Here is a 26,432-nt window from a genome sequence, read left to right as displayed (position 1 = left end):
CCCACTCCAGTGAGGCAGACAAAACAGAAAAATAAGGATGTTTATTAAGGACATTTGTAGCCCACAGCTAGGGCTCATACTTAGCTCTATGAGCCACTGTCCGGCCTCCTCCCCATTCAATGTGAATGACATTAGGAAGACCGAGCCACAGGTAGATCCCACTGATCCCACAGTAGGGGGTCCCTCCCATAGTCAGGTATAGATATACTGCTGAGGATGAAGAGGGAAATCATTGGATTAATATGTTCCTCTACACCCTGCCTGGACCCTTTCATTCCTGCCCACCTTCTAAGACCATGGGTCAAAGGTGCCTAGTACCATGATGTAGGGTGTCAAGGGAAGCCCCTTTATAAGACCCCAGAGCTATGGGAAAGGACTGCCCTTCCCTTCTCAGCCATCCCAGGCATGGGGGCCACTGAGGTAGAAGGGGCAGGGGCTGGGCCACTCTAATCCCCCTTGTGGGCCCTGCTCTGGGCTTGCCCTTTAGGGAAGCTGGGGGCTTTCGCTGGTACAGGAGGCCTGGACATCAGCCCAGACTGGAATGTTGCAGTTCTTCCCGAAGCCATGAGGGCACTGGCTGTCCAAGCCGGCTTAGCAGCTTCGACAGATCCAAATTGTGGTTCCGGAAAAAATCCGTAAGAAAAAGGCGGGACTAATAGGAGAAAAATGGAGGCAGAAATGGTAAGGAGTGGGACAAGGATGAGATCTTAGAGGCAGAGAGGGATACCTTTCCCAGGCTTTACTCACCTCAGTGTCCATATCTGGATACCTTCGGCCTTTGCTCTTGCCTAGACAGCGAGTCTTACCACCTTCAAGTCCCTGGCACCAGAATCCCTTATCTTCATCAAACCTGGTCAACAGGAAGAGGCCATTGGTTGGTAGGGAGAAAGGAATTTCAAACCCCATAAACATACACTACCTCTCCCAGCTCACAGGGACACATGTCTCTTCCAGACATGGTCAACCTGCTTCCCCATTTCCCCCAGATTTCTCCTCCCCTGGGTCATACTCTCCCACCTGAGGGTCCGTGTGTAGTTCAGAAAGGGTGTGATACCCAGGAACTTCTGGATGCTCTCCATTGAGGCAGCTGGGTTGGTACGCAGCTCTTGCCCATCCACAATCAGCAACTAAAGGGACAGGGATGCGGTTCCCTCTGTATTCCTTAGAAGCCTCTAGGCTGAAGGGAAGAGGAGGGGAAGGGGGACCCCAACAAGGGCTACTGGGGGATCGTACCTGTCCAGAGGGGTAGTAAGTCAGCCAGCGCTGCAGATGGGTGGAATAGTAGCCAGGGACAAGACAGCGGTTCTGCAGGGAGCGAAGAGCCAGAGGGGCCTGAGAGGAGGCTGAAATCACCTGGTAGAAGGTATAATTCAGAGCAACTGGGTCTCCATGTGCTCGCTGGTGCTGAAGGACAAGGAATAGGAAGGGAAGGGATGGGTGATTTCACAGAATCATTCTGCCCTACTCTTGGTCTAGTGAATAAAGAGCATAGGAATCCTTCCACAAAGCAACTGGTTTAGTTTCCCTACCCTCTTGCTTCCTGTCTCTCTAGCAGTCACCACCTCCCTCACTGAAGCCCTAATGTATCCCTAGTTTCAGGCTCACCTGATACCAGGAATAGGCCCTGTCAGCAGGGTTGGTGAGCACAGTGATGATCTTGGCTCGTGGCAGGAGGGCAGCCCCCCGACGTGGTACAACCTCTGAGTCAAAGTAGGTGGCACTTTTTTCAAATAGAAAGTCAGTGCTGGCATTGGAAGGGACAGGGAAGAAGTCCATGTACCTAGGAAGTAGTACAGACAAGAGGCAGAGAATTTGCAGTGAGCTGTGCTAGTGGAAGCTGGAAAGAGGTATCTGGGGGGGAAGGGAGTGTTCCTCTGAGAAGCATTCCAAGGGGTCCCAGTCTCACCAATCAATGCCCTTGTGGTAATTAGGGCCGTTGAAGAACTGAATCTCCTCAAAGGTGCTGGGGCTAGGGAAGCTGCTAGTCACAGCTGGGTGCAGGCTCAGGAAGAAGTGAATAGCTGTGGTCCCTAAATGGGAGAGAAAGTCCAGACTCTTGTGGGAAAGAAGCCAGATCAACAACATGAACTTTAAGGAGGTGAGAAAATAACTACGCTGGGTGTAATATCCCCTTTGGACAAACTAGAGTGAGAGAAGGAAAGACTAAGGCCCAGGGAAGGGTTAAAATAGTAGTTCTCAGCCTTGACTGAGAACATCAGAATCACTTGTGAATCTTTAAAAAAAAAAAAAAAATCCACAGATGATTCTGATGCACCACGAGAATTAAGAAGCACTGTCTCAAGAGACTGGATTAAGGGGGCGCCTGGGTGGCACAGCGGTTAAGCGTCTGCCTTTGGCTCAGGGCGTGATCCAGGCGTTATGGGATCGAGCCCCACAACAGGCTCCTCCGCTATGAGCCTGCTTCTTCCTCTCCCACTCCCCCTGCTTGTGTTCCCTCTCTCGCTGTCTCTCTGTCAAATAAATAAAATCTTTAAAAAAAAAAAAAAAAAGTGGATTAAGGAGGGATGGGTATGAGAAGGGAGTTCTTTGGCCAAAGAATCCTTTGGGTGTAAGGCAGGGCAAGAGAAGTTAGTTAGGGATGATTCACCTGTCTTCTGGGGTCCCACAATCAGGAACTTGGGGAGCCGATCACAGGTTTTCTCCTTGGACCAGATATCTTTGTGCCTCTTGTCATCACAGGGATTCTGAAGGTGAGGCAAAGAATCAGATGTCTAATCTTTTCTTCAACCCTTCCCATCCTCGTCATGTCTCTCTGGTCAGCCTGAGCTCCATCCGTACCTGCCAAAGGGGACTCCGCTCTTGAGGGAACAGTTCAAAGTACTTTCGTGCGAGAGGGACAGGAGGAAGGGTCTGTAGGCGCAGCCGTGTCCAGCACTGGAGGAAGCGCACCAGGCTCTCAAAGGTATACAGGCCCAGCCGATCATTTCCATAATTGGACAGATGGGTCATAAAAATGCTGATCTGCAAGGGGGTGCCTGCATGTCAGAAGTGGAGAGCCTATCCCACCTCAGAATCAGGCTTGGTGAGCAAAGGTCCCAGCCTACATACACGTGGGCTCTCCAGTCTTCTAGACCTTCCTCTCAGCACCTTACCGGATTAAGCAGCACTGTCAGAAAGAGCTCTCCACCTCTGATGCTCCGGTCTAGTTCACGAGAGCCTCCAGGATATTCGTTATAGAAGATTGTGTGAGTGAAGAGGCCACACGTCTGCCGTGGCAATACCTAGAAGAAAGGGGGAAAAAGAAAGCGACAGATGAGATTTGAAAGGCGGAATGAAAAGTAGATAAGGGACAAAAGCCCTACAGCATTAGGATTCCCTGGGTTTGCAGAGGACTGAGTTATACCAATAAAACTTACTATGTGCTCATTATGACTTTTTACCCCTCTACCCCGTATTATGTGAACTTGGACTAGTAGTTGACAGGACACAGGTCAATGCAGGTTGGTGGCTGTCTAAACATAGGAGTTTGATTCAAGTTTGTATCGGGGGTCCCTCACCATAATGCCATTGTGAATGAAGCCACGGCGGTAGCGGGCAGGGCGGAGATGGGGATACTCCTCAGTGCTGGTCACCTGGATGCCCCACACAGATTTCCAGGCCTCATAGAGCTGCGTGTGGATGGGGTATACACCCGAGTGGTGGGGGGCCACAGCATACCCCAGATCCGTGGGAATCCCATGCTCCTGGGAATGGCATAGACTCTCACCAGGACCTGGTGAGGTTCAGGGAGTAGAGGGTAAAGAGGGTGGGGATGCCTCCACAGAAAGAACAATGGACAGGGTAGGGAAAGGGCACCCCATTAGGGGAAGGTTGAAAAGGAAGCATTATCTCTGGGGAAAAGTATGGGGAAGAGATCCAAGGGTCTCACCAGAGCAAACTGTTTGTTGAGCCTCATCTGGTCAGCCAGCACGGAGCGATTGTGGAACAGGTGTGGCTGCATGTGGCTCCACATGTGGGGGAACCACCAGAACTCTTTGCGGTGTTTCAGCAGCATGTCGTCCCCTGCATCCTCCTCCTCTGTCCCTATGATCACACACTGACCACTGACCACAGCCAGTCGGGCCATGTGCCCTCCTCTGTTCTGTAACAATACTGATCACCTTCCACTCTCGGGACAAGATTGCTGACCTCTGCCTACCTAAGCGTATTTGCCCCCTGCTGACTTGCCCTCCAGCCACCCATGCTAACCTAAATTCATATCCACTACCAGCTCCTCATAGCATTTTCACCCCAAGCCCTGACCCTTTTCTCCAACTTGTATGCTCAGGAAGATGAACAGTGAAGGGACAGATCAAACTAAGCTTGATAAGCTGAGGGAGCAGGAGAATACACTCACCGGTATGATAGAACTTGCCCGAGAAGCCCAAGTTGAAGGTGAAATTGGGGACTAAGGTCCTGAGTTTGTTCTGGGTGGTCAACAGAGCCTGGGAAGGGTAGCAGGAACACAAGAAATCATGAGAGCAGACTGAGCTCAAAAATGAGAACTAATGTTCTCCCTGACTGGAAAGGGCAGGGATCAATACCTATGACAAGCTCAGAGTCAAGGGAGTCTGATAGGACAGAGCTTGAAACAGCTTCTGAGGAAAGAAATTTGAGTCAGGAAAAAGACTGACCTCAACATCAGCCACCTTCATGCGGGTACCTTCCTTGCCCACAAAGATGTCATCAATGTCTACCAAGATGTAACGGTCAAGGTCTAGGCAGAGGCGCTTGCCAGTGAGGTACGCAACAGCATCAACAAAAACAAGTTTGTGGAGCCAGAAGGAAAGGCCATGGCCAAAGAGCACCCGTTGGATGCCATCATGAAGCCCCAGGTCCTGTATGACAGTGGGAAGCCGGGTCCGGCGAGGCACTGGTGCTGGCACAGGGGGCTCAGCTGGCCGAAGGCTGGCAAGAAGCACTGGTTCATATGTGCTATGATTGGATTGGAAGATGGTCCAGTCATCACCAGGCAGCGGCCCAGGTTCCAGGCGGCTGGGGCGTGTGAGATGTAGTAGGGGGGCAGAAGGATTCACTTGGTAGTCCCGGAGCCCCAAATTTGAGTGTAGGAAAAGCGGAAAGCCCTTGAGCTGGGCACTCAGTAGGCTATGTTCATGGGCTCGGAAAAAGCCAATGATGCCCACACCATATTCCACACAGTACCGGTCTAGCAGTTCCCGACTCCAGGCATCCAGGTTGACATACTTGAGCAGGTTTTCATAAATGACCAAGACATAGCGGCCACGGGTATGATCAGTCAGCGTGGGCATGTCCCCTCGGCCAGGTGCTAGCTCGGTGCTATAACGAAAACGACTAGACTCCAAGATGGCCACAATCTCCTGCCCCAGCTGTGAGTATGCACTCTCCACAAACACAAGAACCACAGGTTCAGTTCGCGCTGTCTCTGGTGGCCTGGGGGGCCGTGGTGGGACTGGAGGTCGTGCAGGGCCAGGGCCAGCTGCCCCACTACTGCTGCAGTCTCCCAAGGGCAGGGGCAAGGGTTCCTTGGCCTTGGGGCTGGTGGACACGTAGTAAGCCAGGAAGCCCATGGAGCCCAGACTGAAAGCGATCAGCAGCAGTATGAGGCGGTGCAGTTCCAGCTGCCGAGCTGGGCGTACCACCTTCCACAGCTTGAGCATGGCGGGGAAGGGGACGTGGGGAAGGGGAAGCAGGGATGGGGACTACCTCAGGGGATGGGAGGTAGAAGTTCTATAGGCTGGGGCTCTCTCACTAGGGTGGAAGGATAGAAAAACAAGGGAAAAGGATTTCGTCAGGGTCAGTTCCCTGAAAAGTTGGAGTCAAGTCCCCTTACTTTAGGGTAGGGGAGTTAGAAGGGGCAACTGGACAGAGTCCATTGGTCTCAGGTAACCATTGCCCCCTGGTCCATGGCTTCAGGATGCAAATCTAGCCAGGCTCCACTCTTGGTCCTGCTGAGCTCCTCACATCAGAGGTCAACAAAGTTCATAATCTCTGCTCTCACTGTTTGTAAGACAGAGAAATCAAGGGTTACTTCTCCACCTGAAAGTGTGTCATTAATTCATTCCCCGCTTCACCCATCTCTCTTACCTCCTGCTCACAGGATGATTTGTTCTCCAGAAAAAAAAACTCCTGTAGAAGAACACCACAATCTGAGTCTCAAACCTTCACTTCACAGCTTGTTCCCTTTCTTAGAATACTGTCTAAATTCTCCTTCCTGAGCTAAGTTCTGAGCTAGAGCAATATATTCAACGGTTGGAAGGGAACAAATCTCCCACCAGCAAGAGACCAAACAGCTCAGGAGGCTGAAAATGAACGTGCTCTGAAAGAAGTTCCCAGCCCACCACTGAGCAGTTGGTCACCAGCAGGAGCTCTGGTGGGCCTGGGAGGAAGGGACGGAAAGCCCCACAAGTCCTGTGCTGGTCCAACGAAATATCAGATAAGAGGAAACTCATGAGTCTGTTAATCTTCCTCATCAATCAAACCCAACATCACAAGCTAAAAGCACTAACGAACTTGTAGTCAGGAGGCCACTATGGTGGCGGGAGCTGAAGAGGCAAGAGAAATGCTGCTAATCATCCAATTCACTTCCAAACCCAGAACCTGGGGACTCCCTTTTCCATGGCTTCTGAAAAATTACTCATCCCCTGCCTTTCACCTCACCTGCACGAGTGTGGCAGAGGCGACAAAAACGTAGCCCCAGAGCAGGCCAATCCCTGGGGTCTGAGATAAGCCAGAGAGCTGAGTCCAGAGTCTCTCCCTCTCACTTTAGTTTTCCTTCCTTAACTTAGCCTAGGTGATACTATATCCTCATCACTGAACAGTTCAGAAAGGTCCTGAGCTAGCCTGTGGAGATGTGAGGGATTGAATCCCGTTACAAAAACAGAGCGAACTGAGTGGGACTGGATGAGAGTAACAGGAGCTTAAGTCATATCCAACCAATAAGAGAGGGGTAAGGACAGTGTGATCAGAAAACAGTTTTAGGGAGACCTAATTTTGGAGACTGTTTTCTTCAATAGATAGACTGCTTCAAGCAGCTTTATTGTTGCTCTCTCCAGCTTAGCCATTCCTAGTAAGGCCAGTGACTGGCAATCCCCCTCTACTACCCCCTCCCAGACACACACATCTCAGGGGTGATTAGGCAGAGACAGGGTTCCTCAGAATTGAGAGAGACAATTTAAGAACAGTTCAGCTTTGGCCTGGGTCAAATTAATTGACATGAAAAGAAAGCTGGGAGAAGATCAAAATGGTGATGAGAAGGGGTGAATCCTGAGTTTAAGGAAACTCTTGAGAGAAAACACAGTAGTGAGAAGTTGTCCTGAGGGGAAGTGGACACTCAGGGTGTCTCACCCCTTAAGGTTAAGAATTACAGTAAACAGTGGCTGAGAGCTCACTGTCAGACATTCTTCTAAGAGCTTTCCATATATTTAATGCGCACAGCAGCCCGGGGAGGTAGGTAAGCGGTGCAGACTATTATCACCCCCATTCTACATATGCGTAATCTGAGGTTCAGAGAAGCTTAACAACTTGCCCAGGATCGCACAGAGCAGTCGGTGGAGGAACTGGGACTCGAAGTCAGGCCTGTCAAGCTCCACAGCCGCTGCTCTTAAACCCCTGCATGCTGGCTTCACACCTAGAAGAGGCGGCAACACTCAGGGAAGGGGTGCTGCGGGCGCTACCGGGGGACTGTGGGATGGGACAGGAACACGGGGTCGGGGTGCGGTAAGCGTGGGCAGCAGCGGGCGGTTTCGGAGGCAGACACCAAAGGGGTCACCCAGGCCTGGGCTGGGCGACAGCACAGTGATAGGCACGGGAGACGAGCGGTGCAGAGGCTGTGGGAGGAGGGGTACCGAGCCGCGACACGGGAATGCGGGGCTGGCACAACCGCGGCAGGGGAGGGACGGATGGAGGGTCCCCGTGAGGGGGACCACGGGGTCACAGGTGGATATGCAGGCAGCGCCAGATGGAGACCCGGCAAGGGACGCGCTGAGGAGAGCTTGGGGTGACATCGAGGCAGGCGTTGGGCTGGGAGAGCCCGGAGGGGAGGAGGAGCCCCGTACCGAGGGCAATGAGGCCACTACGAGGGCGGCTGGTGGAAGGGACGCAGGACAGGGGAGCTCTGGGCCGCACGGGGGGCCGCCCAGGACAACCCCGCGGGTGGTTATGGTGGCAACTGAAGGGAAGTCTGTGAGGGGAGGAACTGCGGGCGACCGTGGGTGGGGGCCACACTCTGAGTGGGGGTGGTTACCCTCAAGGGCGGCTCACCCGGCGGACTAGGCGGCGTCCCCGCTGGCCCCGGGCTCCACCGCATCCCGGGGCTGCCCGGCTTCCCAGCTCTCGGGGCCTCGGGCCGCGTCGCGGCGGCTCCGCCATCTCCGAGCGAACGCTCTGCCGCAGCCGGGCCCAACCACCGCTCCCACCCGGGGGGGAGGCGGCGCGCTCCCGCTCGCGGCGCCCGCTCAGGTCCCCGCAGGGTCGGGGCCTCGCAGCCGCACCGCCGAGGTGCGGGGCAGCCGAACGGTCCTCCGCAGCGCTCTGCCGAGCCTCGGCCCCCGAGACGGCGGGCTGCGCGCCCCGCCCGCAGAGGCGCACCCCCTCCTCCCCGCCCGGTGGCACAGTCTGGCGAGCGTCGGGCGCCGCGACTCCCGGGGCAGGGGCGGGCCCAGGCTGCGGGCTCGTCCACTCAGCCCGGTGGAGGGGGAGCCGAGTCGGCCCACTGAGGGGCGAGGGGGCGGGGCAGCCCTTGGGGCGGGCGGGGCCCGGGGGCGGGGCGAGACCCCGAGCCCACCAGCGAAGGGCTCGCAGCTTTCCTCCCCACCCCAAACTCGCCTCTGCAGCCCGGTGGGCTGGTTGGAGGCTGGTGAGTTTATGAGGAAGTTTTATTCTAAAATGGGGCCCAAGGTAGTGGGAGAAGCTACATCTCTCCATCTGAAGCCTTGTAACCCAGGCTGCTAAAATCTTAAGCCTTTGGCCATAAGCCTCCAACAGCAGTAACACAACGGACTGTTTAAAGGTTATTTTATTAAATATCTTCAGTTCAAGGTTTCATTGTAACAAAGCTATGAAGGGTCTACCAACATTCAGAACAAACACTAACTAATTTTAAATTATTTCTATGTCATCATGCAAAAATTCTGCATCAAATGCCTTCCATTTCCTGTTTAAAAGGTGATTTTTTTTTTTAATAGTCTATTGTCTATAGATGCTGACGTTAGCCCCAGAAGAGGAGTAAGAATGCTAAGAAGTGGGGCTGGAGCAGCCATATGAAGCTATGGGTCTTAATGAACTCTAAGACCATTTGTCTTCAAGCCAGCAAAACCAAACCCTGTGGTGAAGGCGTCTGCGTGCTGGTACTGCAGGCTGCAGGGCAAGAAAGGGCCAGGGCCCGGGGGGCTGAGGCATGCATGAGGTGCTCAGAGGAGCCTGGCTGAACCCAAGCACCAGCACCTGTGAGTCTGCTCTCTTCCCAGCTGGCTCCAAGGTAAACCTGTAGCTTTGCCTCTTCTCCCAGCTCCTGTGCCTCCTGAAGGTAGTCCAGGAAGCTGGGGTTTACCCACCTTTCCCCCAATAGTGCAGATATTTGTGCAGGTAAGTCTGTACAGTTGTTTTGGGGAAACCAAGGCCATGACCAATTGCTCCTCCATTATCTTCTCTGCTATCTGCTTAGAGTATAGATCTTTCCCTCCTGGAATGGAACTCCTTGAGCACAGAGAGGGACAATGAATGTAGGAGCCTTGGCTCTGGACACCTCTTTTGGGTACATGCAGGTGAGGGGGGGTGATGCCCATGCAGATTGTCCAGCAGTAAGTCATATACTTCAGTTGGTCAGTAGAGAGGCCTCTTTAAAGAGAACACCTCTTCTTGCCAGAGCAGTCAGGTCAATCTCAAAGACAGGAAAAGAGATGGACGTGCAGCAAGGGAAGAGTAAGAAGGGAGGCAGTCCTGAGGGCAGCCTGAATGCATAGAAACAACCATCAGCTCAATCCCGCCGCCTCACTCCTCCCATCCCACAGGGGCACTTGGCAGAGGGCCCAGGCCCAGATGAGGGTCAGCACGGGGACTACCACCATGAAAAGGCAAGACAAAGATGGTCCAAATCAGCACAGAAACAGAACTGCCAAAGGCAGCAAGGGGAGCCCTGACCAGGGCCTGGCTCTCTCCTTGCTAAGTTACAAGAAAACAAACACAAAGCAAAGCAGCAACCCCTCCCTCTTCCTAGCTGCAGGTATTGGGCCTCAATATCGGGACCCACGTGCATTGTGCATCCTATAGAAATGGATGAGTAAGTGAGTACATGTCAGACTAACACAAGGTTTCTCATCAGCTTTGTAGCGGACACACTTCTGCAGCACCAATTCTCTTCCCTTCTACACTAAATGGAACAGTACAGCAACGTCCAGGCCCTCAGTCCCGAGGCCACTGCTTCTCAGCTGCCTCCACAGCAGGCTGGGAGCTCTGCATTCTCTCCCAGGTAGGTCTGATGGCCACGATGTTCTCATCAGCCTCATTCTAGGCGCTATGCAAGTTCAGAAGAAGTCCATTCCTAGACCTGGGGCAGGCAGGCCACCTCAGGGGCTACAATCACATCACAGCCCCCAAAGCTCTGTCAGAGTTCTTGCCTGGTCCCCTGAGTCCACGGAGGCCAGAGGCCGAGCTCACCTCTTCAGGGCTGGTGGGTGAGCCGGCTGCTCATGCCAGGACGGGTGTCACACAAACTCCTGCCTTCTTGCCAGCCCAAGGGCTATCGGTGGTTTTAAAACGCATCATGGTATGGATTCCATTTTTTTTTAAAACAATCTTTTTTTCTTTTTTTTCTTAAATGTAAAAAACACCTCGGTACAGCAGAGACAGACACGAAGGGCGGGCGGGAGGGCTGCATGCAGGGGCGTGCATTGGCTGCTGCCGCTTTGTAATTTAATTGTTTTAAACCTCAAACGAACAGGACTGCCGCTGTCACTCAGGCCCTCCAGAGCCACTGGCTGCGAAGGTTTGACCTCCGGCTGGGATCTCCTAATGCCCCTGTCAAAGAGGACAGACGTGGTAACAGAACAAAGGACAATAAGCACACAGATGAGTTCCAGGGACTTCAACACACTACACATGTGGCCAAGTCTGCCTGAGAAGGTAGAGGATGGGGGGAGAAGCTAGCATTTAAATATAACATCACTTCACATTTGCTGAGCAAATCCTTCACTTATGAGTATCTTAATCTTCAACTCAATGAAGTAGGTACCACTCTCTCTCTCTTTTTTGACAGCTAAGGAAACTGAGGTTTAGGGTAACCTGTCCAAAGTCACTCAACTCGGAGTCCTGGAGCCAGACACAAGTCTGTCTGACGGCCTCTGCCACCCCTCTGGGATGGTCCACGTCTCCTCCCCCACTGCCACTTTTCAACCTCCTCTTCCTCCTCTGATCCCATCTGTCCCCTTCCTCACCCCCCTACCAAGTGCACCTGTGGCTGAGCTCACTGCAGCGGTGCAGCAGGGGCTCCTGAGCAGTGATAGTGGACATTGAGCCACTTGCCATCCCGGCGGTGCCAGACCCGGGTCTCCTCCGACTGGCTGGTGCGAGGCCGACCCTGCCCATCGATGTACTGGGTGAGGCGGATGTAGGCGATGCAAGCTGCGTCCTCCCCGATCACGTGGACGTGCGGGTTCAGGATGGTGGTGTGGATGGGCTTGCTGTTCTTGGACAGAACTGCAGGGGGCAAGGCAGAGTGCGGGAGGTAGGAGGACGTCAGGCCTGGGTACTGATCTCCCTCCCAGCGTGCACTTGCAGGTCTCACCCTCTCTCCAGCAACCATTCTGGGAGTCTCTAAGTCCCCCACACATCAGAGGCCAGGAAATCCCAGAACATTAGTCTCAGTTATCCAAAAGGAAGAAAGAGGTGGAGAACGATGATAATAGCAACTGCTACTTTAATGAGACATTGTGCTGGGGGTTTTTACATACATAAGCTATATTTCTTGGTCAGTATTATTATCTTTATTATAAGATGATGAAACAGGCTCAAGGAGGTTATGTAATTTGCTCAAATCACACAGCATTTGAACTCAGGACCATCTGACTCTTAACTAAAGCCTAAGATCTTTCCACTCTTCCAGGTTGATGTTTAGATTTCATAAGGGTTGGTTCGTCCCTAATTGGCTGCAGAGCCAAATCCAGAGCTTAAGATTTCAAAGTGCATTTGTGATTTAGAAAAAAACAAAAACAAAAAAACACGTCCAAAGTTAAAATAGAATCACCAAAGCACCAAGCTCAGGATATTCCCAGGGTTCCCAGGTTCCTCTGGGGGAAAGCCAAAAGAAGTTGTATTGCCATTATCAGCAAACACTGCAGATTGCGTTGCTTTTAATGAGATTCACATTTTAATTCATTTCAAATGTTGGACAGGGGCTATCTGAGACCCTCCCTAGGGCTTCTGTAAATTCTGAAACTGCTTCTGGCTAAGAGAATTACTTAGATAGCCAAGGGTTTACATTTGCAGCTGAGACATGGAGAGGATGTTGGTTAGTAGAGAAAACAGTGACAAAATAAAACTTGGGGCAGGATGGGGAAGGCCTAGGATACAGTAGGAAAGAAAAGAAAAAAAAAATAGGGAGGAGGAGGATACTAGAGAGTGGAGAGAAAGATAGGAGGAGGTGGTGATCCATCTTCTTATCCCCTGGGACTTCCAGGAACTGTCCAGAGTGCACAGCCCCTCAGCCAGGGCTATCTCCCTCCATATTCAGGAGGACCCAAGCCACAATCTCTGATCTCACGAATCACCTACGGTGCCCTGCTACTTGCTTGTACATTCTTATCCTGGCTTTACTTTCCTCTACTGTGAAACCTGTAGATAGAGAGCTTCATTATTACTTGCTGACATCTCAACCTGATCTCAGTGGTTTCCAGTAGTCGTGGACAGAGGAATAGTGACCCTGATTGTGGAAACCAGAGCTGCCACAAAGCTGCTGCAGAATGAAGGGGCATGTGGGGCTCTGGAGCAGGTCCTTCAAAGGTGTCAGTTTAAGACCATCCTCAGGGTACAGGAGGCAAACACATAGACTAGGGGGCAGCCAAGCAGTCAAATAAGGGAGAAGCGGGAAACTGGGAAGAGGAGAAGGTGAGCAGGGACAAAGGCAAAGGGGGTGAAGGGGCAGGCAGGAGTATATCAGCAGCACGAACCCACTCACGATTCTCAAAGTAAAACTTATGGAAATCCATCCCCTCCACGAGGTTACCAAGGGCCTCAGGCTCAAAGGAAGTGAGGCCTGGATCACAAATCTTCCTGCAGAAAGAAAAGCAGCTTGTCAGTCTCCTACGGGGATTACTCGTCTGTCTTTCTTGTCAGTGGTGTCTGTCCTGCAGCAGATTAGCTGTGGGCTAGGCCTGACAAGATGGCTAAGATCTTAGGGGTGAGGGGTACTATCACAGGGTATCTAACTGGGAGAGATACCAGCCTAAGGGCCTGGTGTTTAATTCAGGCACTGTGCCCAAGGCCCGGCTTTCCCTTTTCCTAGGGTCCAAGCTGATTTTGGGGAGGAGGAAAGTCCTCGAGGGATGACTTGGGTCACAAGGAAATGGTCTCTACTCACGTGTAGGCTTCAAAATCCCCATTGTTGATGGCCTCAATCAGTTGTTCTGTGATCTTAATGATCTCCTGTTTTCGCACTGTGGGGGAAAAAAATCCAGCAATTTACCTGCATGGGACTGGGGAGCTCCCAAGTGACAGAGAGCCCTCCCCAATCCTTCAGAGAATCCCCCGTGATCTCTGTGACAAAGACATCCCTCTTCCCTATCTTTAACATTAAGGACCTCTGCAGCAAGAGTGAGCCCACTTTTCTCTTCATTCCTTCTCTGTTGTCTGTGGAGCTAATGGCCCCCTCCCCCCTGAAGCTCACTCATTAGGTATGGTTCTCTGGCCTTTGTCTCCCTCTCCATCAACAACCAGGATGCAGAAAACATTCTTGTCTTTTACAGTTGAGGAGGCTGGCCATCACTAATACTCTGTCCAGAGTCCGTGTATCCTTTCCCCAGCACCTTTAGCCTCCCTAAGAAGCATCTCCCGATATGGCTGTTTCCACCGCCTGCTCTCTTCTCTCACCTGAAGGGGCTCAGTCAGGTCTCAATTACCACCACCACCACACCAGCCCCAGCCCTCACTCAGTGGTCCAGAACCTAGCCCGGGGCAATAGCCAGCCTGAGAGCAGAACCTAGCCAGGGATGAGGGCTCTGAAAGGATGAACAGAGCCCTGGGATGGATGCTTAATTCTCTTCACCCTGCTCATCTCCTCCACAGGGCTTTTCTGGGGTAAAAGATCTTGGAACTATAAACACTCTTTTTAAGCAGAGCTTCTCACCAGAGAGATGGCTCCATTTACCCTGCATTAGCCTTGGGAAAGCTCTAAATCTCACACCAGCTCTCATGCCAGGATGTGTCCCTCAAGAAAACTAAGACAAGGCTCAGAATGACAGGCAGGCAGAAGTGGTGCCCTCAGAGCCCCTCACCCCATCCAAAGCCAAGGGACTGCTGCTGGTGGTATCCTGACAGGGAGCACCACTGTTAGCAGGGGCACCGCTAGGGTAAGAGAGGGCTCAGACTGAGCTCAGGCTAACCCTGACCAGAGCCCCAGGCTGGCCTAGGCTACAAGCCTCTCCCCACAGGAGCAAGAGGCTGTGAGACAAATGCGAGCATTAGAACAGCACAGCCAAGAGGCATAGCTGGGGAGGGCAGCACAGCCAAAGACACAGCCAGGTGGGGGCCCCGCAGCCACCAGCACTGCCATGGAGGCAGCTCCAGGTGAGTAAGCAGCACGTTAGGAGAACAAACGAGCTCTATCCACTTTCCAGAGGCAAGCAGGTATGTGTGTACACACACACACACACACACACACACCCTCTCCAAACCCACCAAACCCTTTTGTAGGACCTGACTGGGGCCCTATGGGTGAAGAGGATTGTGTTTATAAACTCTAAAAGGATAGATGGTAGAAGGAAAAGAAGCAGACAAAGGCATTCTGTACACAGACACAACTTAAACTATAAATATGAGCTACCAGTAACCCAGCAAGGCATCGTATCAAGACATTCTACTACCTCATTTATCTTTCATGGCAGTGCTCTGGGGCAGGTGCTGTTTCACTCCCACTTTATCGATAAGGGAGCTGAGGCTCTGGGAGGTGTAAGCTACTTCACACATTTCTGGAGGTGGTGTAGCTAGGATTTCAACTCGGGTCCGTCTCACCCCAAGCCTCATGCCCTTACTAGGATATGTTGAGCCACGGGCAACACCACATCCCAACATGGTTCTTGGCTATGGCAATTTCATCATCACCCCCGCTCCCACCACCTTTGACCTGGTTTCTGACTCGGCCTTTCTTCCTGGCTCATTGCTGAGGCGAGGCCCACGGAATATCCCAGGGGCTTTCTATTCCTTCCCACCATGCCAAGTTCTTCCACCCACTCTTCTTTACATCTTTGGGCCCTGCTCCCAGGGGCCCCTACCTGGGATTAACAGCACCTCCAATCAGCTCCCCCACCCAGCAGAGGCCACGCTCCCCAAGCTTACAAAGACAAACAGCTGGGTTGGGCTGACAGCTCTGGGGGGATCCCTGAGGGGCTTCAGGATGAGCCAGGGAGACAGAAGCCAGATTGTGCCTCCCTCACACTTACTGGCTGAGGAGCAGAGAGAAGGCTGGGGCTGCATGCCTGCAGAGGGGGCTGTTCTGTCCCGGGAGCTCCGTCCTTCAGGCACCGAGCTGCCATTCCCAGTGCGGAGCGGGGCAGCTAGCCAGCCAGGGCAGGGCAGGGCAAGGCAGAGCAGCCAAAACAAACAGAACAAGGCAGGTGAGCGAGCAAGCCAGACAGGACCCAAGCCCGTGGCACTGCAGAGCCGGGGCAAGGCAACGCCTCGGGCTGCTGTGGACACTGGACCACATCCCACGCTGCCGCCTCTGCCAGAGAGGCCTCCCAGCTGACAGCCCCAGGAAGGTACACAGACCTGGGCTTGTGGCTTCCAGAGGAGCCTTCAGATAGCCTGTATAAGAACCCCTGCTCCCAGGGGAGATGTTGTAGGGGGCTAGGCTACAAGGTCAAGAGCCGTGAAGGAGCCACTTACTCCACAACATCACCAGAACTGAATTGCTCTGGCCTGAATCCCAGCAGCCCTAGAGGTACTGTTCTTTACTCCCTTATATGTTTATGCTTTCTGTTTTTTGGTTCCCAAAGGTTTAGTGCCCCTTTACTGCTCCTGGGTGTGCTCTCTCAGCTCTGTCCTTCAACATTTCTCCATCTTTTCTGTGAGCCTGGACTCAGGTCACTTACTGATGGCAAAGGGAGCAATTCCAGGAGGCCAAACCAAAGAGCAGGACAGAGATTCCCAGTGGTCTGGTCTGCCACGCCCTCCCGCACCCCCTGGCCCTTTGGCCAGGCCCAAACTTAGGCTGGTGGTCCTCACAGGACCACCAGGACATGGCCAAACGTGATCCTGACTCCATCATCCATGCCAAGACTTTGTGACGAGAGTCGCTGATCCCAATGTGCCCAGGACTGTTCCGGTTTTAAAACTGAAAGTGCCATGTCCTGGGAATCGCCTCAGTCCTAGGGAAACTGAGACGATGGGTCACCCTACTAATGACTCACTGTGTTTGTGGGCTACTTCTGCAGGGACTCAGGATGTTCCTGTACTGGGATGTCACATCATTATCAGCAACAGGCACAGTTCTCTGAGCCCTGGCCCCAGAAAGCCTCAAGAAAAGCTCTAGTTTAGCTATTCCAGACTTGGGGTCAAAGAAGAGAAGCCTCTTGCCCAGCCCAGCCACGCCAGGCAGGGACCTCACATCTTAGCCCATGGAAAGGAGCTTTTAGGCCAAGCCCCCTCTTAGAGGAGAGTCCCCATGTCTGTTCTGGGGACAGACAAGACAGGGGCCCCATTGGAGCCAAGGTACCTGGGACACTGCTGGGGTCCCCTCCCCACCAAGGGCCAGCACCTACCTTTGAGGTCTTCATCTTCTGTGGTGGTGTTGCAGCTCTCTGTGGAGCCCTGTAGGCCAAAAAGAACATGTTTCTTACACTCAGAACCTTGGACACTAGAGGAACCAAGCAGAACAAAAGCAGAGTATGTGCTTCTTGGGAGATGCAAGGAAGAATCATAGAAGGTTCGATTTTCACCCTTGCCATCTGACTTTTTTTTTTACAGAACCCTGAATTCCCAAACTCCCTCCCGAGTATTCCCCAACTCAGTAAATGACACTATCTATCCTGTTGTTAAAACACAGAGTCCTCTTCTAGGTTCAATTCTAGGTTGAATCTTGGCCTTCTCTCTTTCCCTTTTATCCAACCTAAATTCAAATCTGTCAGTCCTACCTCCAAGGTAAATCCTGTCTCCTACCTCTTCCCTTCATTTTTTTTTTTTTCAAGATTTTATGTTTACATCATCTCTACACCCAACGTGGGGCTTGAACTCACAACCCTGTGATTGAGAGTCGCATGCCCTATCAACTGAGCCAGCCAGGCGCCCTTACATCTTCTCTTCAAATGCACAGCTACACTCTGAGTCCAAGCGACCAATATCTGGCACCTGGACTACAACAGCTTCCCGGTCCCCCCGCATCCATGCTTGCCTCCTCCCTAAAGTTCTTGCCCGTAACATGGCCAGAGGGGCTTTTCAAAGTGTCAATTAGACTACACTACTCCCCTGCTAAGAACTTCCAATAGCTTCTCCTTGCGGGAACAAGATGCACACTGCTATGCAGTCCTACGTAGCAGGCCTGCCTGCTTCTCCAGATCAACCCCCTCCTGCCGCTCTCCCCAGCTCTTGGCTCTGCTTCATTTCCTCTGTTCTGTATATAGGCTAAGCCCCTGCCCTTACAGCTCTGTCTAGGGCACTCTGCCCCAGAGTCTGCCTGGCTGTCTCCTTCCCACCATTTAGTTTTTAGCTCAAAACTCACCTCCTGAGGGAGGTCCTTCCCTGATCACTTAAATAAAAGCCCTGTTCACCCCCCTCTCTTTCCTTCGTGTTAGTTTCTTCACAGCACTTACCACGATTGGATTTTATCTTACTTATTTGGTTTTTGGTTTATTATCTGCCTCTCCTACACCTGTGGAGAGAGATTTTTGTCTTGTCTCTTCTGTAGACCAGAGCCATGGATGGTTTGGGGCTCAGTAAATATTTACTAATGGGGGTGCCAATAAGACAACAAAGTTATTGAGGGCATAATGGGCTGAGGCAATGGAGGATGCTCTAGGGTCTGATTATACTCTTGTCTCTGTTTTTCTAGATGTTTGCTGTCATTTCAGCCTCACAAGTCATGGAGGGAGATTCCATTATTATTGTTCATGATTTACAGATAAATAATTGAGGCACAGAGTGGCACAGTGAGTTATACAGCGGCTCAGGATTCAAACCCAGGCCCGTCCGACTACAGGGCCCGAAGTATAATGCCCTTCCAGGGAATGGAGCGACAAACAGGTCCACCCCAACCCCAGCATAGATGCTGCACACACCTTGGCCTCAAGGCGTGGCCTGTAGGCTGCCATCTGCAGGACCCACAGACCCTGGGATCCAGCCCACCTGTTTCCTGCTGATCCGTAAAGCAGGAGACCAGGTCAGGAACCACTCACCTTGATCCCATCTGTAGCGTTGTGTACCACGGTGGTTTGTGGCTCCTGTGAGAGAAGATGAGAATTATCCTCCTGACCTGGGGACAGACCTACAGCTCTTCCCTGAGGGACCCCATCCTTAGCCCAGTCCCTCATTGACCCTATGATGACCACTGAGGCCTGCCCACCAGCCATTCCCACAAGACAAAATATCCTGGCTCACCTGGGTCCCAGGCAGCTGGGAAGCCCCAGATTTAGGGGACAGTACTGGCTTAGTAAAAAGGACCGGCCTGGCATTTAAGAAGAGCAGGTACCAGAGAAGCTGAGAGGACAAGGGCCTCTGCCCCTGATTCCTGCTGGATCTGAGTATTCTTTCTGCATGGGACAAGTACACTGGAGGAGCTGTGGGGCTGAGGGCACAGGCCAGGCCCTGCCAACAGCGTTCATCAAGGGGTGTGTAGGAGGCGGGGACACAGGGAGACCGGACTAAAGTCTCACAAAAAGACCCAGGATGCCCCCGCAGCAAGCTGAGTCCGGGGAGCTGCCTGCTTTACCTTCTAATGCCTTCCCCAGAGTTCCTGTCCCTGTTGTGCTGAAAGGCAGCACGAGGGACCGGGGCTGCAGGCAGTAGGAACAGCAGGTACAGTCACCCCTCCTTCTCTTCCAGTCATCCCCCGTGCGAACTCTCTAGTTAGTCACTACTAGCAGAAAGAACTCTGAGAGCACACGGTGCCCCCAGCATGGCGCTTTCTAGGACCTCAGAGACCTCAGCACCATCCAGAGGTGGGGGACCTCAGCCCTCCTTCCTGTTCGTAGCTTTGCAAAGGAGAGGCTGAGGCCGATTTTACAAGGAGGCCTCCAAGAACTGAACGACAGCTCCCAAGAAAGCTCCTACCCTTTTTTATGAGCCACTCACCTTCCCGGCCCCCACAGCAGACCTATGGGGGCCCTGCCTGGGGCTAAGAGGTTTAGCTGAGAGCCCTGACCACTCTTCCCCACCCCCAACAGCAAAAGGAGCAGGAGCGGTAGTTCTGCGGGCAGGAAGGAGCATGGCCACACGGGACAATGAGGGGCAAGGGGCCCATGGGGCAGGACACAAAGCAGCCTGCTCTATAGGGATGAGAAGGAGAGGGCCAAGGAGGCCTGGGAGGGAGGGCAAGAAAAGGAAGGGAGGAGCGAGAGGCAGCCAGGGGCAGGGGCGGAGAAGCCGGAGTCAGGAGGTACCATGGCCGTCTGCAAGGGCGCGGGCTCTTGGGCTGGGCTTACGAGACTGTTTTTGTTGTTGCTCTGTGGCTGAGACAAGAAAACAGATGGTTTAGTTCCTCTAGAGTCACCAAAGGCGCTCAGGTTCGACTCCCAAACCTCCCTTGCCCCCCCGGCCTGGCCCGGAGGAGCTAGGCCTGAGGTGGCCTCCATAATACTGTGTGGATGGGAGCAATGGTCAGAGAGATGATTGACTGGAGGAGGTATTGGAGAGGCCCAGAGACCTAACGCTGGAGGCATCCTTAAGGTGAGACCGGGCCAAAGACTTGTTTCAAAGCATCTCTCCAGAAATCTCTGCTTATGCCAGATGCCATGTTTTATTGCACAATCACATTTTACCCAAAGAACTTCAGGATCTTCTCACTTAACAGGGAAAAAGAAGGGCGGTTTATAAGAAAGCAGAACAAAATGCAGAAACACTGGGTCCCCTATCTGTGGGCAGTCTCCTGCTGCCCTTTCAACCTGCCACCTGCATTTCCTTTCCCTTAAGACACCAGGCTGAAGCCTGGTCTGAAAAGAGGAGGAACATGAAGAGAAAGAAAACCTTGCCCAGAAGATGGTGTCCAGAGAGAAAACAAGGGGATGTGACTTTGGATACAGAATGCACCCACTGCCCCCAGGGAGCAGAGACAAGGCTGTGCTATTGGCTTTTCCCCCTGATAAATCATAGACTTGCGCAACTGGGAGTGAGGGCAGAGCTCCAAGGAGGGGCAGGTGAATCCGGGGGTGGGGGGTGGCTATGGCTGCAGTCCCAGAACCCAGCCCCTGGGAGAGCAGGCTGCCCAGCTGGCCAACATTCCCAATAGCAGCAGACCACCGGGCTATCCTGGGACATCTACTTGCCTTTTGAAATGTTACACCAAGTGGCACAGCGAGGGAGGGTTTGGGAAGGATGGTGAGGAAGGAAGGGGGCTGATCTCCAGGGCAGGGAGCCTCTTATAATGCCCTCACCAATGTACTCGGTCTCACTGGGAGTCCCAGTGGAGCCAGTGGCCACTGAGAACAGTCTGATGCCTGCAAGTTCTTCAAAAGACAGAGAGACAAACATGTAGCTACCATCTCTGAGCCGGGCACAAATGAGGACACCCTGGCAAGTAGCATGTGGTTCTTCTCTCCTAGAACACACACGGAAAGCTATCCAGACTGTCCTATTTCTTCTTGCTTGGAGGCTTCTCTTATGGCCCCTTGGACCAGACCTGAAGACGTCCAACCCTCGGTTGCTGTTAATGGCCGAGATGTCCCCAAACCCAGAGCTAGGCATGGAACCTTAAGCCAGGCACCAAGGGGTACCAGACCCCACTGAACCCTGTCGGCTGGAGAAGAGAGGTCCCAGGAAGAGTCAGGATGTGGGTCTAAACTCACGTGAACTCTGCATTCTTCCATTTCCCCCCCAGAAGGAGCAGAGCCGTCCTCGCTCAACTACTAAGTCCGACCTGTTTGGGACTGACCGGATAAGGCTGTCCTGCCTGCAAAGCCCAGCTGAGACAGAGACCCTGGCAGGGGGCAAAGGCTCCAGGGCACCCTTAAACCTGCCATGGCTGCAGAGGCCTGGGATGTCACCAGGTGGCCCCACCTCTGACTTTAATGGCTGGTTTTGTAACAATTCAGGCTGTTATGCTCCCCTTGGTGGCCTGCGTCCCATGAGAAAGAAGAAGCGTTTTCCACAGTCTTTCAGCTGTCCCCCTGAGGGGTGGGTGGAAAGGATGAAACGTTGGGCACAGCCTGTTCACGGGCACTCGCTCAGGGGCACGGGCCCAGAGAGTGAGGCTCGGGGCCGTGAGCCTACAGACCAGCTCCTCTGCCCACCACACAGATGCCCACCGGCTACCAGTCTATAGGAAGCGCCCAGTGAGCAGGGCCTCTCCTCCTGAGCAACAGCGAGTGAGGGTCTCTCCCTGTGACTGCCACCTGGCCCCGAGTTCCTGCTGGTTTCACTTCCTGCCCTGGGCTGCTGGAGGCAGTCCGAGCTCTGCAGGGGGTGAAGGGTGCCACACCACACACTCCGATGCCCACTGTTTAGGCCTCCGGGAGACCTTGGGCAACGGCCCCCGCCTGGCAGGACAGGCCACGCTGGCCCACACAGCACAGACATGCAGTGAGGATGAGTGAAGCACACGCACATGGCGGAATGGGTTTGCGTGGCTGGCAGGCGGGCGCAGGCAGCATGGAGTAGGCAGATGGGTGGGCAGGCAAGGCTCACCATTAGGTGCACGCTGGAACTCGACTTCCTTTTCTGGACACATCACAGCGAAAGGGAAAGAGAAGGGGAAAGAGGAGGTGAGAAGAGAAGCACAGAGATGCTGCAGGTTAGTGCACCAGCGTGGGCTCTGCCTCAGGAGAAAAGAGCAGAAGAAGGGGACCTGGAGCCCGGCACCAGAACGATTCACACAGCGCCTAGGCCACCAGGCACACGCAGGCCTCCGGGCCCTGGGAGAACGCCTTTGCTGTCAGGTTCACAAACACAGCTTTAGTATATTCTAAGACTCTCAGCCTTGCTCACAGAAAGCTTTGTGAAGAGGTTAAGTCACAAGTTTATAAAGGTAACATTTGGCTGCACATTTATGGGTTTGGGCTTCTAAGACTGGCTCACTGTAAGGTTATTTATTTTCCCTCGTTACTAGGTCTGCCTGAAATTCGGCTGAGCAGCTACCAGGTAAATAGCAAAAGCCACTCGAGGCCATCCTCAGCTCTGGAGACCCCGGACTCCTGAACAGAGACTTTTTTGCTGCATCCCTACACTGCTTTTCAGATAAAGATGGTGAGCTTTGGAAACCCTCTGATGAACGGTGAGTTGGTGGCACCCCTTTCTTTGTCAGTATGGCCGTGCTCATCCGGAAGACGGCAGTATCTCACTGCATTTTGCAGTCAGTGGGACATGGGAGAACAGGAGTGCTAAAGCGGAGCGATCACAAAGACGTCAAGATGGAAACCGGGGGGGGGGGGGCGGGGGGGATGCTGAAAGCTGTGATTCCTCAGCCTCGCTCGGCCAGATGCTCACGGACGTTACGTTCAGATGTGAAACAAGAGCATAAAAATAAAGACCACATGGAAGGCTGAAAATACACCTCAGAAGACTGTGTCTAAAAGGTGAAAGGCACTTAAATAGTTTATAATTAGCTTGCTGGGAGACAGAAGTCCCCTCGGAACCTATCTGTTGTCTGACGACTGTTCTAGGCACAGTGAACATGCCAGATAAAAGTTCCTTTCCTCCAGAGGTGGACATCCTACTTTAGAGGACATTTTCAGGACAATATTAAATTTAAAAGGAGGGGACTACAAGTATTTAAAAGAATTTAAACTGATATCTAAAGAAAAAGCAAGCCTAAAAATCACTGGGCTGCTGCTTTTTTTTTTTTTTTTTAAGTAAATTCTATGCCCAATGTGGGGCTCAAACCTATGACCCTAAGATCAAGAGTCACATGCTCTACTGACTGAGACAGCCAGGTGCCCCCAAATTGGGCTTTTTTGCATTAGCCTTTTGTTTATGCCCAAATATGAGATTTTATTTCCGAAATTATTCCTCAAAAAGAGGAAGTTGCTTTGCATTCATACTTATCCTTTTATCCAACCAGAGTGTTTACAATGTGAGGGGAGGTCCACCTCTGTCATCTCCTCGGTGCCTAGCAAAATCCCATAAAGGTAACTTACAATCAACAAACTTTTGCTGAGTTGACCTGGGTTTGCTGATTCTGGTTTTCCCTCAGGCTAAAGCACAGCACAGGTCTCTAAGTTGCCCAGGATCCCTGAGTGAAAACTTTGGGAGCACTGGCCAGGCCCACCCCTGGTTCTAGTGATTTCCAGGCGCTCGCTGTGAAAGGCCAGTGCAGACAGCCAAGCACTTTCAATTGTCTGCTTCACCTAATGGGGAGGAAACTCCCAATCGTTAGCTGGCTCTGTTTTTCCTCAACTGTCCCGCATGAAAACCCGAGACAATCCTTTTCTACTCAAGGGCTGGTTTCTCCTAGGTTAGTAGACTTCTGTCAGTTCCTCTCTGCATCCTTCCACGGCTTTGCCCTCAGCCACGCACAGCTGAGCTCCTCTCAAGCAGCATACTGCGGCACTGTTTAAATACCAGATCATTTTTTAAGAACCACATCTCACTTTTATTTACAAATTAAATATTTATTTAAAATTGGAAGCCAGAAAAGGATTCAAACCTACTTTCCACACTTAAACAAATATTCAAACAGTACTTAAGGAAATGGCTATATCCCTTTTTTTTTTTTTAATTTTTGTTCCTTTTTTTTTTTTTTTTTTTTTAAAGGCTGGATGGCCGTTCTGGCCTGGGATGAGCAAAATGCACTCACTGTCCTCAGCTAGGGGCCTCTCAGGATCTGAGAGTTTGTGGTCCCTCCAGTCTTGTCCCTGCAAGTGACTGTCAGTCTTCTACAAACCCTGGGTCCCTGTATCCACTCTCAGAGAAACCAAACCAGAACCTGGGGTCCCTACACTCAAAGTGGACTCAATGCTCAAACCAATGCTAATATTCAAGCATCTTGTGAAAGCTTCTGGACGTGAGGAGAAAACCTTCCTATAGACCTTAAGCACCAGGAACTGGGAAAGCAAGGTGGGGTCTATAAGAGACCCAGGCTGCTCACAGGTCAGCATCTTCTGAGCAACCTCACAGGCCTCCCTCATACACGTGTCATCACCTTGACCTTCAGGAGAGTCCACAAAAGTCGAACCCCATACATCTTGCTTTGTCTTCCCCCTCTGCCTTTCGCAGCACTTCTGTCCAACCATGCCATTCATTGTTACATACATGTTCCCCACTCTGAAAGGTCTGCAGCCACGTTACAAGCAACTTGGAAAACAAAGAAGGGGAAAAAACCCCCACCCGTAATCCTCTCTCTCTTGCTAGTCTTTTTTCTTATATAATTTAGAAACGTCATTATAAGCTACATCCCAGTTGATGCCTTACTTTTAAAACAAACAGTATTTTGATTTTTATTCTGATTTTCAAAGGAATGCACGGTCTAGGTAAAAAATGTAGAAAACACAGAAAAAAAAAATAAAATAAAAGTTTCCCAAATTCCTATCACCCAGTGAAGTTACTATTAACACTTCATGGGATTTCTTCCAGTTCTTCTTCTATCCATATAATATATACTGAATATAACTGAAAAACACATTTTTTAAAACAAAATTTAGATGACAGTGTACATACTGCTTTATATCCCACTTTTTCCATTTAATAGAAAACATACCATTCTATAGTCGTGAAAAATTAGTAACTCTGTAAAGGTCTAGTGAATGGATTTCCTGTAGTTATTTAGTCATTATGTTACTGACTTTTGAAATCGTCTCCAATTTTTTCAGTTAGAAATAATGTCATGTTGAACATCCTTCTGCTTTCAGTTTTTCCATATTTTGAATTATTTCTTTTCTCCTAAAGTTTATTTATTTATTTTAGTAATCTCTACACTCAGTGTGGGGCTTGAACTCACGACCCCAAGATCAAGAGTCACATGCCCTTCCGACTGAGCCAGCCAGGGGCCCCTTGAATTATTTCTTTAGGAGAAATTCCCAGAAGTAAAATTAAAGGGTAAAAACAGCAGGAACATTTTTATGGCTTTTGACATGCAGGCTGTTTCCAAAAGGGCCTTTGCTATTTGCGCTACTATCCCAAACTTAAGAGTCAAAATACGGCGCCTCATTTCAACTTGCATTTCGCCCATGCTAGTGAGGCTAAACCTGCACATTTGTTAGCCAGTTCTACCTCCTCTTTTCTGGGTTGTCAGTGCAACTTCTCTGACCATTTATCTACTGGGTTTTAGGGGGGACTCTTATTTGTTAGGGAGAGCTTTTTTTTTTTTTTTTTTTTGTATAAAAATAATATTAACTCTTCCCATCACACCTGCTGTGAATATTTTCCTCACCCTGTTGCTGGCCTTTCAATGTTGGTTGGTTATTCCCTTCTTAAACATTTCATCTTTGCCTTTGTCCCCATCACTATATTCAAAGTCTTTTCTCATGCACAAAGCTCCCAGAGCACATAGCAGGGTCAGACACTAGCTTCCCCACTGTGTTCTCATTTGAAGCAATTTACTTAACCATTTGCTTGCCATGCCCTCATCCTTCTCAGTGCTCTGTAAGGGCCGACATCGTTGCACACTTCTCTTCTCCCCCACCTCTTCTGTCTGTTCTCTTTCCTTTGATGATTCCTCTTCTTCTTCCAGCCTCTCAATGACAGAGGCCCTGAAATTTTGTCTTTATTGAACTCTTAAACCTTCATGCTCTTTAGAGTCATATGGGAGAAGGGGAATATTAATAAAATTCAGATTCTGCCTCCCACCCACGGCTTCCTGAATCTGAATTCCAGGCTGAACCCTGGAAGCTGTATCTTTTTAATTAGCTCCTCCACTAATACGACATGGCTGCACCAGACACTCATCCCTGGGACCAGCCATCTAGAAAGCTCCATTAGAAACCTATCCTTCAATGGCTCCTTTATCTATCTTTTCACCACCATCTTGGCTGTTACTGCTTTATTTCAGGTCCTATTTTGTGCAATCATTCTTTCCTTCAGCCCTTCAGAGCTACCGAAGTTCCCAGAATCATAACACTGTTTTAAACCTATATATCTTATGCTATTCCTTCTGCTTGGAAGTC

At 51.5% G+C, this 26,432-nt stretch overlaps 2 protein-coding genes across 34 annotated transcripts in view; both read right to left on the bottom strand.

The window, feature by feature from the left end:
• Window positions 1-26: 26 nt before the first annotated feature.
• NDST2 (N-deacetylase and N-sulfotransferase 2) lies at window positions 27-8,604 on the bottom strand. Of its 4 annotated transcripts, none has more exons than XM_057308499.1 (16): window positions 8,242-8,600; window positions 7,508-7,609; window positions 6,067-6,108; window positions 4,635-5,979; window positions 4,358-4,445; window positions 3,890-4,044; window positions 3,519-3,704; window positions 3,114-3,242; window positions 2,800-2,982; window positions 2,609-2,705; window positions 1,907-2,030; window positions 1,606-1,780; window positions 1,234-1,353; window positions 1,018-1,127; window positions 748-850; window positions 27-652 (listed from the first exon to the last, which is right to left on the bottom strand). In XM_057308499.1, the coding sequence occupies exons 4-16, from the start codon at window positions 5,637-5,639 to the stop codon at window positions 527-529; spliced, it is 2,601 nt and encodes an 866-aa protein (XP_057164482.1). In that variant the 5' UTR covers window positions 5,640-5,979; window positions 6,067-6,108; window positions 7,508-7,609; window positions 8,242-8,600; the 3' UTR covers window positions 27-526. The 4 variants fall into 4 exon arrangements, with proteins under 4 accessions (XP_057164482.1, XP_048075021.1, XP_026360276.1 ...); XM_048219064.2 differs by having other exon boundaries at window positions 1,234-1,404; window positions 8,242-8,597; XM_057308500.1 differs by having other exon boundaries at window positions 548-652; window positions 1,055-1,127; window positions 1,234-1,404; window positions 8,242-8,604.
• Window positions 8,605-8,977: 373 nt separating this feature from the next.
• CAMK2G (calcium/calmodulin dependent protein kinase II gamma) overlaps window positions 8,978-26,432 on the bottom strand; it is a 53,892-nt gene continuing 36,437 nt past the window's right edge. For 5 of the 30 annotated variants that reach the window (XM_044386180.3, XM_044386183.3, XM_044386185.3 and 2 more), the window contains 9 exons: window positions 22,021-22,053; window positions 19,782-19,850; window positions 18,579-18,623; window positions 16,950-16,998; window positions 15,630-15,743; window positions 13,553-13,628; window positions 13,151-13,245; window positions 11,429-11,673; window positions 8,978-10,995 (listed from right to left, as the gene is read on the bottom strand). In XM_044386180.3, coding sequence (XP_044242115.1) covers window positions 11,441-11,673; window positions 13,151-13,245; window positions 13,553-13,628; window positions 15,630-15,743; window positions 16,950-16,998; window positions 18,579-18,623; window positions 19,782-19,850; window positions 22,021-22,053 — 714 coding nt within the window. In that variant the 3' untranslated portion in view covers window positions 8,978-10,995; window positions 11,429-11,440. Of the gene's footprint in view, window positions 10,996-11,428; window positions 11,674-13,150; window positions 13,246-13,552; window positions 13,629-15,629; window positions 15,744-16,949; window positions 16,999-18,578; window positions 18,624-19,781; window positions 19,851-22,020; window positions 22,054-26,432 lie in introns of those variants that run through there. The other 25 variants (XM_044386190.3, XM_026504494.4, XM_048218979.2 and 22 more) reach the window with 8 other exon arrangements.

The sequence above is a fragment of the Ursus arctos genome, unplaced genomic scaffold (genome assembly GCF_023065955.2).
Source record: "Ursus arctos isolate Adak ecotype North America unplaced genomic scaffold, UrsArc2.0 scaffold_7, whole genome shotgun sequence".
Lineage (NCBI taxonomy): Eukaryota > Metazoa > Chordata > Mammalia > Carnivora > Ursidae > Ursus > Ursus arctos.
This window is presented reverse-complemented; position numbering and strand designations above follow the sequence as displayed.